Source organism: Trachurus trachurus (genome assembly GCF_905171665.1).
Source record: "Trachurus trachurus genome assembly, chromosome: 24".
In the NCBI taxonomy this organism is placed as follows: Eukaryota; Metazoa; Chordata; class Actinopteri; order Carangiformes; family Carangidae; genus Trachurus; species Trachurus trachurus.
Genome location: NC_139910.1, coordinates 21,449,684 through 21,463,025, shown reverse-complemented (window position 1 = coordinate 21,463,025; position 13,342 = coordinate 21,449,684). Strand labels below are relative to the sequence as shown.

Here is a 13,342-nt window from a genome sequence, read left to right as displayed (position 1 = left end):
GTGCACGACGAGTATGAAGGAGAACAGCTTTGTGTGGGTGTGTGTGTGTGTTTCTCTCTCTCTCTTCTGTTGCTTGAGCAGCAGTTTGAAACAGTCTGCCTGTCCTGCTGTGAACTGCCAGTGTTGTGAAAGACAGTATCCAGTGATCTGTCCTACAGCCGTCCATCCCCCTGCTTACTTACACTTACAAGTTCCTCATTTTCAGATTGTGTCCACAATAACATGTGCTATGCTGAGAAGGGAGGATATTTGTTTAGGCAAAGCACTTTGGCTTTGGAGAGGGGGGGTGGGGGGCAGTTTAGTTGTGGCTTCACCTCTGTGACTAATAACTGACTTCACTACATGCCATACAATCCTCAACGTTGTGTTTCCAACTCATTTTGGATGCAAATCCAATAAAGAAATTGATGCTATACTCTCTTCACACTAGACCCAGTCATTTTTCATGCATTCATTCACAGTAGACTCTTCCTTTACATAGCAGTTGATTCAGAGCAGCAGCAGTGAGACTCCTCTTCTCACCCAGTTGATAATACTGTATAAAAGTAAGGTAAGGAGTACACAACATACAGGGGGTTGAAATTACGCTTCTCTCCATCCACAGGGCCATTTTAAATAAAAATAAATACATAGTGTTGGGGGGACTTCAACTACATATTTTGGGTCATTTTTTGTATTTTAACTACTCAATTTACAAACTACAATTTTGGCCAATAACATGCACTATTTTTTTTAAAGACCTTTATTATATACATTTTATTTTACCATTACTGTGTTCCAGAACTCTCTTTGAAAAAAGGCATGCATCATGTCATGACATGCCAAGCCAACGCTGCCTCTGATCGGCTGGCCCTGGCGTTCCTGTCATGGTTTTAAACATTGTTGTTCCAGACAAACTGATCTAGAATATGTCGACCACTTTGTATTTTTTGTTGTTGACTGATTTACATTTCTGATTTACGAGTGGGCATTGGGGTAGAATTTTCATTTTCTTTTTATATTACCCAATGTGTCTATGGTGAACCAACAGGATGTTGACCCAAAATGTCAGCTTTTTTCTTTAAAAAATAACGATGAGTTGAGAGGCATAATTCTGCATGTGAATGTTTTGTAGGCTATTATATTTTGTTTCATATGTACCACATGTTGATTTATTTAATGCTGAGTTAAATGAGTATAATGAGTAGAAGTAGTTTTTTTTTTTGGCTGTAGTTTGTTCAAACTACTGCCAGGCTCAACTACATGGAGTAATAATGCTTGTTGTTGTTTGCCAGACTGTTGCTCAGGAGCGGTAAGTTAATGACCAGGTGGACCGACCACAAAGATTCACATCTGGTTCCAAAAAGGAGTTCAATACACACTCCCCCGAAAAACACTATCAAAATGTTGACCTATCGCTTTAAGGGGAGGGTGTTTTTTCTGCTGTGTGCCTTCAGATCAGAGGTGCCCTGCCTCCGGACCACACACTGCTACCAGGCAGAACATCTGAAACCTGGCACGAGGCAACCATGGAAGTCAGAAAAAATGACTTTCTGTTTGGTTTTGAATTCATCACATCTCTGTCATTTCCTAACTAACTGTAGAGGTTTATGTATGCGTTGGGTGGATGTCAGCTTGAACTAAGACTTGTGTGATTTGTCAGAGTGCCAGCAGACTAATAGGAGACCACCTGTCTCCTTTATCTCCAGTGTCTGTGTGTCTGTGTGCGTGTGTGCTGATGGGGTGTGGCTGGTACCTCAGTGTCTGCGCTGGCGTTGGAATGAGATTCTGCCTCTTTTTCCTTCACTTGCTCTGACTTGACTGCCTCCTTTTCTTCAACTTCCTCTGCGTGACCGTTCACTGCTGGGGCCGGCCCCTCCTCCTCCCCCGTCACCGTGCCGATGGCTTCCTGTGTGGGCGGGGCCTCCTTGGTCGGAGAGGTCTTCATAGGTCAGGGGGGGAAAAACAGACATTTAAAACTTGTATTACTTAATTCCCAGTTATTATATGATTGACATTTTCTGCTGAATAATTGAAGCTGGAGTTTCTATTTCTTATTCAGCCTAGACAATAGAACAGTGACAGTGTGAGACTTTACTGTACCTGGCTTTGAGACTTCTGCTTCTTAAGCCATGTTGGCAAGTATCGAGAGATTCCTTTTCCGTCCTTCCCCTCTCTCTCCTTCTCCTTCTCTTTCTCCTTCTCCTCTCCCTCTGCGTTCGCTACTTCCTTGGTCTCTTCTGTTGCCTTCTCCGATTGGTCCGGCTGAGCAGCTGACTCCTCTGCTTTCTCCTTCACCTCGGTCTCAGAGCCTGCTTCTGTTGTCATGGTGACAGGTCAACCTGCAGAGAGAGGAGAGAGCGATGGAGGGATGTTAGAGCTGATTTAAAAAAGCTATCACACGCTCACTAAATGAATCCAGATTTTAGATAGATAGATAGATAGATAGATAGATAGATAGATAGATAGATAGATAGATAGATAGATAGATAGATAGATAGATAGATAGATAATTCTGTTTTGTTTTTTTTGTTACATTTTAATCTTATTTTACTACCAAAAAGAGTGTGTTTTTAATGTTAATGACTAAAATGTACACAAATTAAATAGAAAATACTTTAAATTTATTGAGGTAGCAAACAAACAACACTACAAATATTAGGCCTAACTTCAAACAGTTTCCAGTAAAATAAATAGAAAGTCTATTAGTTAAAAAAAAAAATGTACATGGCTTTTGGACGATAGGGGGTCATTGCATGTTACAACAGAGAGCTGGACAGAGTGTGACTGCCCCAAAGATTTGAGCACCAACATTCATTTTTAATGGTATGCAATCCCAGATTTTAGTCTGGAGTATCTTTTATAAATGAGACACATGGTCGTGTAGTTTGTAGCTGTGACTGCAGTAAATGTTTTCTTCACAATATGAGGTGGATAGAATAGCAGACAAAATATATCAGGGTAAACACATAAACACAAAGCCATTAGGTGCTTTAGTCATGTGATGAAAGCGATAAAACAGCAGAGTGTGTTTGCTGATCTGGGCCCAGTTTGTCTCCCAGCTGTTGCACATGAGCTCAGAGCTGTTTGAAACGTGAGCTCTGGAGTTTTAACAGTACGCAGAAACAACACCGGTGAAGATGTCATTATGTCACATCTGGGGCAAAAGCTCAACAGCTGGTTACAAGCAGTCACGCTCATGACGCACACACAGACTAGTGAAAGAGGGTGAATTATTCAATTCTTAATATCTGAGTCACTGGTTTTACCCTGCAGCTGTGGTCAACACACACACACACGCACACACACACACACACACACACACGCATGCACATGCAGACAAGCACACACACTCTTCAACCCAAATACATTTGGCAGCACTGTCCACACACACACCCACTCACTGCAACGGACACAGTAATTCGGCGTGACAGTAATTTGCTGATAACACTAGTCTACAGGAGGTAGAGAGTCGTCCACCTGTGTGTGTGTGTGTGTGTGTGTGTGTGTGTGTGTGTGTGTGTGTGTGTGTGTGTGTGTGTGTGTGTGTGTGTGTGTGTGTGTGTGTGTGTGTGTGTGTGTGTGTGTGTCCCTTCTGCTCTGAGTGGTAGTAAGAGTGTTCTTCTCCATCAGTGTCTCTCTGATCTTCTCCCTCTGATTCTATTGTTCCTTTTACTTTCTGACCATCTAACCAGAATCTGACTTAGTCTTTTCTGCCCTGTCACCTTCAATAAGAGAGGACACACACACACACACACACACACACACACAGTGCAGCAGTGGTGTGTAGGGAGGGGGCGGGGGTAAAAATAGAACAGGTCTCCTTACGCATGATGGGCTAATGAAGTAGGGAGGGAGGAGGAGAGAAGGCTGGAGAGAGGTGTGTGTGTTGGTGTGTGTAAATGTCAGAGAGGCATCACATGCAGGCGCCGTGCAGGAAGAAAAGACAAAAGTAAAAACTAGCACTGAGTCCTCTGCTACAGAGGGATCCCCATCACTTTACAGCTCTGAGCAACGCTGTCCGACTGCACTGAGCGAACCAGCGTAGTGGAGCAGCTACTGCAGCAACATAACATGGTCAGTACTGGATGCAGCTGCATGGACAGAGTCATTACACAGGGCTGGACCGGATGGAGAGTCAGTCAGAGGGTCAGTTAGTAATGATTAGGCCTGGGACGATAATAAATTTTGCTGGACGATATATTGTCCCACAAATTATTGACGATAAACGATATTATTGACACATTTTTTGGAGAACAAATTAACCACTAATATAATAATAATATTTCATAATAATGCAAGTAGACCCTTTTAAATGCGATAAACTTTTATTTCTCATGAGTATTTTTTTTTTACCATTGTAATTGGAATGACAATAACTTATATAGCTTGCTACTATCCTAAATAAATAAAATAAACATATAATAAAATAATAAACAGTGCAGTGCAGCTCTTCTGTCCAATAACGTTACACACCTGAAGCTCCACTTTTCATTCAAACAAACTAATGTCACTTCCACAGATTTCATCAATGAGACTAGCATTTATCTCCTAAAAAGTATTAAACCAGCCGGCGGTAAACCTCTAAAAACCTGCTGATAAGTTTTCTTAGTCGTTTTCTCCCCCAATGACGGAGGTTGACCGGCCCGTGAGCTGCTGCAGACGGCTGCAGTCTGTGGGAAGCCCCGCTCCTCCTGCTCGCTGCTACCACATTAGCTCCAAAAACGTCGGAGGAAATCTCCCAACAGGCGATATGTGGATAAACTGACCACAGACTGGGATCTAAACTGTGACTTTCTGGCATGAAAAAATATTAAAACTTTAAAAAGTGACGTGTTAACAGCGCGGCAGCAAGAATTACGGTAAAATAATTAGCTGCTTAGCTTCACAGTTAGCGCTGCCGGTTGCTGCCAAATGCATTCTGGGAAACAAAGATCCTGGATGACTGACAAGAGGGTTCACTCCTTTCATTCTGCAAAACAAACGGCCCAGGTGCTGAGACCGATGCACAGAGTGAAGCCTCTTGTCATCCAGCCTGGTTGGAGGAAAACAAATATGTGCGCATGCACATGGCGATTTATCGAGGCCGGAAAAACTATCGAATTCATTTTCATTCATCGTGCGATTAATTGATTTATTGATTATCGTCCCAGGCCTAGTAATGATGAACAAATGGCTCTTTTCCGCTACACAGTCACAGCACGGCTCGGTTTAGGTGCTGTTCCATCACAGCTGACTTCTGACTGCGGGGTCGTCATATCTCTTTTTTCGATCTTCATGATCGATTACCATGGCAACCAACGCAGCTTCGATTTTTTTGGGTCAGCCCTACTACACAGCATCATTTAACTCAAGTGTTTTTCAACCTTGGGGTCGGGACCCGACATGGGGTCGCCTGGAACTCAAATGGGGTCACCTGAAATGTTTAGTAATTGATTTTTTAAGTGGTGAGCACCCCTGAATTTTCTGCTTGTGCTCCTAAAATTTTAAGTGCTACTAGTAAAAACAGTCTGGAGCCCTGATTATTCTTTTTTAAATTATAATTAGGCTTAAACAACTGTATTATACTATATACTACTATACTAACTATACTTTAACTTTCTCAAATATGAATTGAGTTCAAATAAAATGCAGCAATATCCGAGCTGGCACGTCTTGATTGACGGCCGCCATCACATGATGATGATGACGTGATTGCAGGGTCGCCAGAAATTTATGATGGGGTCACGAGCCAAACAAGGTTGGGAACCACTGATTTAACTCACATGAAAGAGTAACAACAGTCTCAGAACGGATCAGTGGACGCTGTTGTCACGTTTAGCATCGCTTCGGCTCGCTTGGAACCAGGGCCGAGGCGTTACCAAAAAAGTACCAAGTTAGGGGCTAGTGGAAAAGCCAAAAGTGACACTGTTATTATGAATCTGGTCCAGATGTGTAAAACAATGGATTCAATCTTTGCTGCTGCAGCTAACACTCCTCTCACACACTGTGTTTCTCAAGTAATGAGTGTGTGTGTGAGTTGGCATGGGGTCGATGTTGGTCACGGTCACTTCGGCCTGTTTAAACCGGCCTCTCTCTACAACTGTTTAACACCGACAACCTTGTTCTGCCCCTCTCACAACTTTCTAACTCTCCCTCTCCTCTTCTCTCCATCCCTCTTTCAATCTCTCTCTGTCTCTCTCTCTCTGCTCCAACCCAGGGCGCCTCTTTGGTTTTTTTTTTCACTAAATCTCTGCACTCATCTCTCTCTCCTCTCTCAATCCCTTTCTTCCGGGCCCCTTTCAATCCCCTCCAATCGCCCACTCGCATTATCTCCCCCTGAAGCCCCTCCTTCCCCCCTCTTCTTCCCACAGCTCACATAAACAATAGCAGTGGCATTATTACAGCCTATCTTCGTGTATACTCAGATCAGATGTACACATTGAGCAGTTTATGGCAGGAAACCGGTCTGTCCAACATCTCCTCCACAGTGAGTAGACTAGACGCCGTCATCACAGGACAGGATTCCTGTACGTGACAGTTTCATGTGAGCGGGGTCAAACATGGGTTAAATGTGCTGTTAGCAGACCTGACTCATAAACTCAGCTCTGGTACGAGAGGAGTGGGACCATCATCAGATGTCATGTGTTTTGTTTGAGTGAGTGAGTGATGGAGGAAAGTTGTTAACTTGGACCACTTTGCAGTCAATTAGTAGCAATCAAGTAAAATGTTCCTATTAATCCAGAGGGAGAAGCATGATAAACCATCACACAGCCAAAGAGAGAGAGAGAAATCTTTCCCTCCATCTGCTTCTGTCTCATTTCATCTCATTATCTGTACATTTACATATCTGCAAAAAACTCGGAAAAAAGCGGAAAGATGTTTTCTTTTAGTTTATCTATGTATTTTTAAACTTGATCATTTCCACGAGTCAATTCATCTGTTTATATCGTGTGCTATCAATGAGAGGATGTTGCACATGGCTGTCACGTCATATAAAAGATTGACTTTTTGTATCATTAAAGCTTTATTTACCATAACTAACTTATGTAACTAGCTTTTACAGCTTTATCCCACAAGCCAGCAATTGTCAGCTGATTACATGCTACACATGAATGGTTGAATGAAATAATGAATGAATTGATGAGCATGACTAATGTCCTTACCTATCGTTGTTTCTCTTGCCCCTGCTATCCTTCCCTTCACTCCTTCTCACCGCCCGTTTCTCCTCACTTCCTCTTTGCTCTTCTTTCTTTCAATCTTCAATCTTTCGGTGCCTTTTTTTTTTTTTTTTGAACTCCAGCCTATCGCTCTCTGTCCGTGCGCCTTCCCTTCACTTCCCACCTCTTAGCAAACGCCTGTCCTACAAACTGTCATTGCCATTTTCTCTCCTTCATCCTCTCCGTCTCCCTCAGAGCTCTGCCTCCCCCGGGACGAGCTCGCGCTCACAGAAACGAGGGCAGAAAACCAGAGAGAACAGAGAGGGGTTGGGGGAAGAAGAGTGAGAGAGTGAGAGAGAGAGGTGGAAGATGGATGGAGAAAGGAGAAGAGAGATGGAGACCCCACCCACTGTGCCAGATTCCTAATGGACACACAGAAGAGAAATGGAAACAACACTTCCTCAGCTCTTTTCATGTCATCCAAAGGATGATAGTGTGGGAATCACGCCTCCTTTTTTTCAACTGCTCTGTTATCTTCACTTCATTCTCTCAAAGTATTAATCAGAAACAGATCTTTCTCTCCTGAACATTTCAACTTTCTTAAACAATCATTTCCAACTGCAACACCAGGCTCATTTTCCTGTTCTCTATCCCTCAGAGAATCTTCGTAACACTGAGCCATTACATCATTGCTGCGTGTTCTTGGCCTGAAAATATTAAAAACAGCTCCATTTTACTTCCTGGAGGCAGCAAAGAAAATGAACAGGCAATTACAAAGAGCACATCTTGGACAAAGGGTGTGTCTCCATCTGGTTTTATGCTCATTTTCAATTCACATATAAGATAACCTGTGTAAAAAAAATAAAAATCATCTAAATATGTTCCCACTTGGGTGCAAACGTTGGTGTGTTAATAAAAGCTGGACGCATCCAGAGGGAAACAGACTGTAAACAGGGACATACAGGAATCATTTGTTTTAAATGTCAAACTTCCTGCTCCAGGAGACAAAACATCATGCAAACATCATATGGCTCCATGAGAAGACTGCAGTGGTCATTGGATTAATAAGAGGCACAACTTTTTCCATTATCCAACATGTTTTCTCTCTGTCCATGACTTTTCCATTCATTCCATTCATTTTCTACGTTTGAGGTTTGACTGGTGCTCTTTTATGACACTGTATTCTTTTTTACATTTTCATCTAGCTGGAGAATTAGCATCAACATGCACCAATCTGCTCGTTTTCTGTAAAAAATGTACATTAAATTTATTTGGATTTTTTTTTTTAAATCTATTTTGGTGGCAACTAAATTCTCCATACAGACCATAATCCTATCCTCAACAGTTAGTGTTTCCTGTTTTTTTACCCGGCACACTGTCACAAACACACACACCACAGCTCCTCCACTTACAACTTTACTGCTGCCTGTCAGGGCTTTAGGGTTCGTTGTCATGGCAACAACAACTTCATGACCTGGCCCGTAGCCAAGAGATAAACTTTTATGAGGGACAGACACAGGACTGAGAGCAGAAAAAAAAGAAAAAAGAGAGGGAATGGGTAGAGATAAGATCCTGGTTTCAATGTGTAAATGGTTGACAATTTAGTTTTTTAAAATAAACATAAATACCCACCATGATCTAACTCTGTAGGGCAGATGGGGGGTAGGGATGGAGCAACTGGTTTCCATGGCAATGACATTCATGGACTACAACAATAAATCCCAGTGGAGACAAGAGATTACCACAGCAAAAATACAGATTAGTGGACGGGCATAGAAGTGACAATAGAGATTATGAGCGTGCCTAAACCCATTTCAGACCACATCAGATTTACAGCACATATTACATGGTGGACCGACGAGGACGAGGGCTGCAGCAGCTACTGTTCTCCCATCTCATCACTGACACAACACAACCCGGACAGGGCTGCTTGCTTGGATTACAACCCACAATTCACTTCTACAGCTTCAATGTTGTTTTTAGTCGAGCCGGAAATCGCGTTAGCTGCAGCCACCTTGACAAATCACCATGACATTTCCTCCATGATGTGGCAAGATACAGTGCTGCTGTGCATTTGATCAAAACCAAGAGAGGGGAACAACTATAAGCACAGCGTCGCTCCAGCAACACATCATCACACAGGCACCAGAGGGACCAATGATGGACTTGTCACACAGCCAGGGGGTCAGAGAACAGTACAAACACTTTATCTGATTGGTTCTTGCTGCATTTCATATCATTTCAACATTCATGACACATGACCAAATGATTCAGGTGGGGAAGCAAGTTCACCACCCTTTGTACGCAATTAACAAGGAGGAGTGGATCCACACAAAAACAGACATCACAAAAGTCAAAAAGACTCATCATCAGGGAACTTTCATGTCTTCCATTGACGGGATTTTTAAACCGGTGACAGAAAAACCTGAAGGCCATTGGTCATTTTGACAAATTACAATCCGCGAGTGGGGTGGGCATATTAATTAGTTATGTGGCTGTCATATTTCTGCCTTTTAGATCAGTCTGGGTGTTCACGGGTAAGTGTCAGTGTTGTTAGCAGGAGGACTAGCTGTCCGTCATGACAGCAGGCAGGCTGAGCCTCACTAACATCACCGGGCTGGATCCTCTTGTCCAGGTGGGGAGGGTTGGGGGTCGGGGTGCCAGCTACAAATAAATACTGGCATCGCACGCTGTGGAATCTTTTCTTTCATGCCCTTATACATGCACAATTTAAAGCTTGTTCGGATGGATATTAATTAAAAATGAATGAATGGAAATTAAATGCTATTGAATGGGTCTTCAAATTAAAATTTAAACAGACAACAGTATTTTTATGACCCTGTCGGTCAAAAAGTCTGACACAAGCTCTGCCTGTAACACTAGTCTGTGTTAAAGGGATAGTTCAACATTTTGACAAATTTGCATATTCCCTATAGTCAGAGCAGTAGGTTCATTACTCATCAGTGCATGTTGTTTTGAGATCGGCGGGGCAGAGACGTGAGCTGCTCAGTGAACACAATGAAGGTGAATGGTACAGGTCCCCTGTCCCTCATCAAACTCATCAAATACACAATCCAACAAGTCCAAAACGCTCTGGTGGACAAGCTGTGACCTGCACATTCACCACGCTATGAAATAATCATGGAACATTACGAGACGGAGTTGTTTTCGAGGTTAATTCATAGCAGGAACATCATCCCAGACACTGCTGCTGTGCAGAGTGATTTCAAAAGCGCAAGTAGTTCCGAGTATTTGTACCGAGTCCGAGTATGACAATAGGGATTATGGCAATAGGCAAATTTGCCAAAATGTTGAACTATACCTTTAAATATGCATAAACTACCACTTCATCACTTCATTGTTCATGTCGTTGGCTGACACGCTCATCAATGCCGTGCGCTGAGAAACTTCTCATTTAATCCAGAGGTTATTTCTGACAGCTGGTGTGCAGTGGGTTCAAATAAGAGCAATGGAAATCGATTGGCTTTCACACAACTGAGACTAATGAATTAAAAACCTGGGCCTAAAAATCCTGCAGATCACGCTGGGACATCCCAAATGTTGAGCCCTGACGCAACAGGCTAACAGCTTTATCAACGACTCCAGCAACAGTCCAACAGCTGACAGCTACTGAGGCCCAGTTTGGTCTGAATACCCACACAAAGTGGGAGAATCCTAATCTGTGCTGTTCTCTTCTACAAACTGTCCATCTGTCACGCAATGACACATACACACTTATATATGTACCAAACACATAGACATATATTTACATATCAAATCCACAGATATGTGCACACACACCTAGATAAAGGGATGCTAAAACATATGTAAACATGTGCTCAGAGAATTAGCGTTAAATACACTACTGTAGCAGCTATGAGTTCATGTTTTCAATCACATACACACACATACACACACCCTGCTGGTGTGAACATGCCTGTCCCTTTACACTGCACTCTGACCCTCACACTGAGGATTACACAGAGGATAATCCCTGTGCATGTTTGTGTGTCTGCCTGTCTGTCTGTCCATTCATCCTTTCATCTTACTCTGTCTGTCCTGAGTCCTCCCATCTACACCTGACTCAAGCCACACCGGCTCACCCCGCTGTCTCTTGGCTGCCTTCAGTTTGTGCGATAGTAAATGAAAGGTCAGCTTCCAGCCAGCAGCACCGTGTCGTTATTTCTCTGACTGTGTTATTAGTGTCGGCTCCAAAGTGTTATTGTCTGCTGCTCTCCTTCTGTTACACCACATTAGGACCCTCCATTCACGTCTATGCTCCTCGTCCTAACTTCCATTCTGCAGGGCCCAATACAAATCCATTTACCGCTAATGTGCTAATAATGCTGTGGTGCTCTCTTACAATGGGTCAGCATCAGCAAATAATGACTATTTTCATGACGGCTTCATCTGTCGCTTTTGTTTGGATTTGGTCACTTATTACACAGCACAGGAGAAATTACAATAAATGCTCATCACGATGTTCAGGAGGACAGAATGAGTTCTTCATCTGTTTGTTTTATGTACAAACAACGAACACTACGATCTACTTCAATCATCGGCTATTTATTGTCACTCTATCTTTTTTTTTTTTTTAATCATTTACTGTATTACCCATTACTCTAATTCTTCATTTTAATTATTCTTTTACTAGTCTCTATGCACTATTTTATGAATTGATTTGTTAATGATTGATGATTGATTCAGCTGAGAAACTGAGTTTCCTTTGGGATAAATAAAGTATTTATCTATCTGTCTGTGTGTTTTTGAGTTATGTAAATTTCCGGCCTTGGTGCTTGTATTTTCTGAATCTAGTCCAGAGCTTTTACCCTAGAGTGCTGTCAATAATTCAATCAATATTATCTTACATACTCCCTTAAAATACACATATCAGAGTTATGATGATTGTCCTCTATCAGCGAACAATGGTGAATACAAAATGATGCAAGAAAAGAAGTGCATTAACCATTGAAATTCAATAAAATGAAAATATATATTTGATCGGATTCTATCCCCGAGTTTCACTCTCTCTTTCAGGGTTTGTGTGTGCGTGTGTGTGTGTGTGAGAGAGAGAGAGAATAATGGGTCAGCTCATAACTACTATTGTTAACTGCTAAACTCCCCTATTCAGCGATTAAAGCAGTCAGGCGTGAGCGGCCCTGTCTGTGCGAGTGTGAGTGTGTTTGAGACAAAGAGTGAAAGTATGGGTGGGTCACAGCGGCGCACATGAGGAGATACAGTTCACCATGTGTGAGAGAGAGAGAGAGAGAGAGAGGGATTGAAAACACAGGAGGAAAAGAGAAGAAGAAAGCAGGCATTAGGCATTCTGGCAGTGGGTGTGGTGTTGCTATGGCGACGTGCATCCCATAGAGGCTGGTAGCAACAGGTGCTTTGGCAAAACAAATGACTTCATGGGCTCATTTTTAGAGCAGATGATGGAGCGAGAAACATCTGGATCATCAAGTATTGATTAGAACAGTGTTTTTCAACCTTGGGGTTGGGACCCCACGTGGGGTCGCCTGGAATTCAAATGGGGTCACCTGAAATGTCTAGTAATTGATAATAATAATAATTTAAAAAAAAAAACTAATTAAAATATTTTTTTAACTAATTATTATTCTTTTCAAAATTATGATTTAAAAAAAACACACACAATCTTAAACAAATGTATTCTATACTTTCACTTTCTCGAATATAAATCAAGTTCAAATGAAAAAAAATATCTGAGCTGACGCATCTTAATTGACGGCGTTGCCAGACATTTGTGATGTCAAAATGGGGTCACAAGCCAAAAAAGGTTGGGAACCACTGGATTAGAACAAACTGAAAGCTTTTCTGTTAGCAGACTGACTGATCACAAAGTGCAGAAGTAGGACTCACTTATAGTACATCACCTAGCAAACGTTTCCAAACTCCTAACCTTCACCCTGACTCTAAAAGTAGCCCTCCCCTGGTGAACACACAAGATGTCCTGGTTTAGAGCATCATCCTGTTTTCTCCATCGCTGTGAGGACGTGTTGACACCCACTCACACGGTCATGTGACAACGCTGCAGCAACCGGCTCTTTCCCTCATTGATATGACCACAAGTATTTACTTAGGTATCAGTTAATGACCTCTGACCCCTAACCAGGAAACAGGAAGTGTGCCCTCTTCCTGTTTCCCTTGGTTACTGTATCTTTATCATCAATTTTCATGTTTAACAGCGTGTGTGTGTGTGTGTG

The 13,342-nt window shown here is 42.3% G+C and overlaps 1 protein-coding gene across 4 annotated transcripts in view; it reads right to left on the bottom strand.

Moving 5' to 3' along the window:
- The window catches only part of epb41l2 (erythrocyte membrane protein band 4.1 like 2), a 55,072-nt gene that overhangs the window by 34,948 nt on the left and 6,782 nt on the right, over positions 1 to 13,342 (bottom strand). For all 4 annotated transcript variants that reach the window (XM_084000458.1, XM_084000460.1, XM_084000461.1 and 1 more), the window contains exons 2-3: positions 2,083 to 2,321; positions 1,736 to 1,921 (exon numbers count right to left, since the gene is read on the bottom strand). In XM_084000458.1, the coding sequence (XP_083856584.1) occupies positions 1,736 to 1,921; positions 2,083 to 2,307 (411 nt within the window). In that variant the 5' untranslated portion in view covers positions 2,308 to 2,321. The remainder of the gene's footprint in view (positions 1 to 1,735; positions 1,922 to 2,082; positions 2,322 to 13,342) is intronic.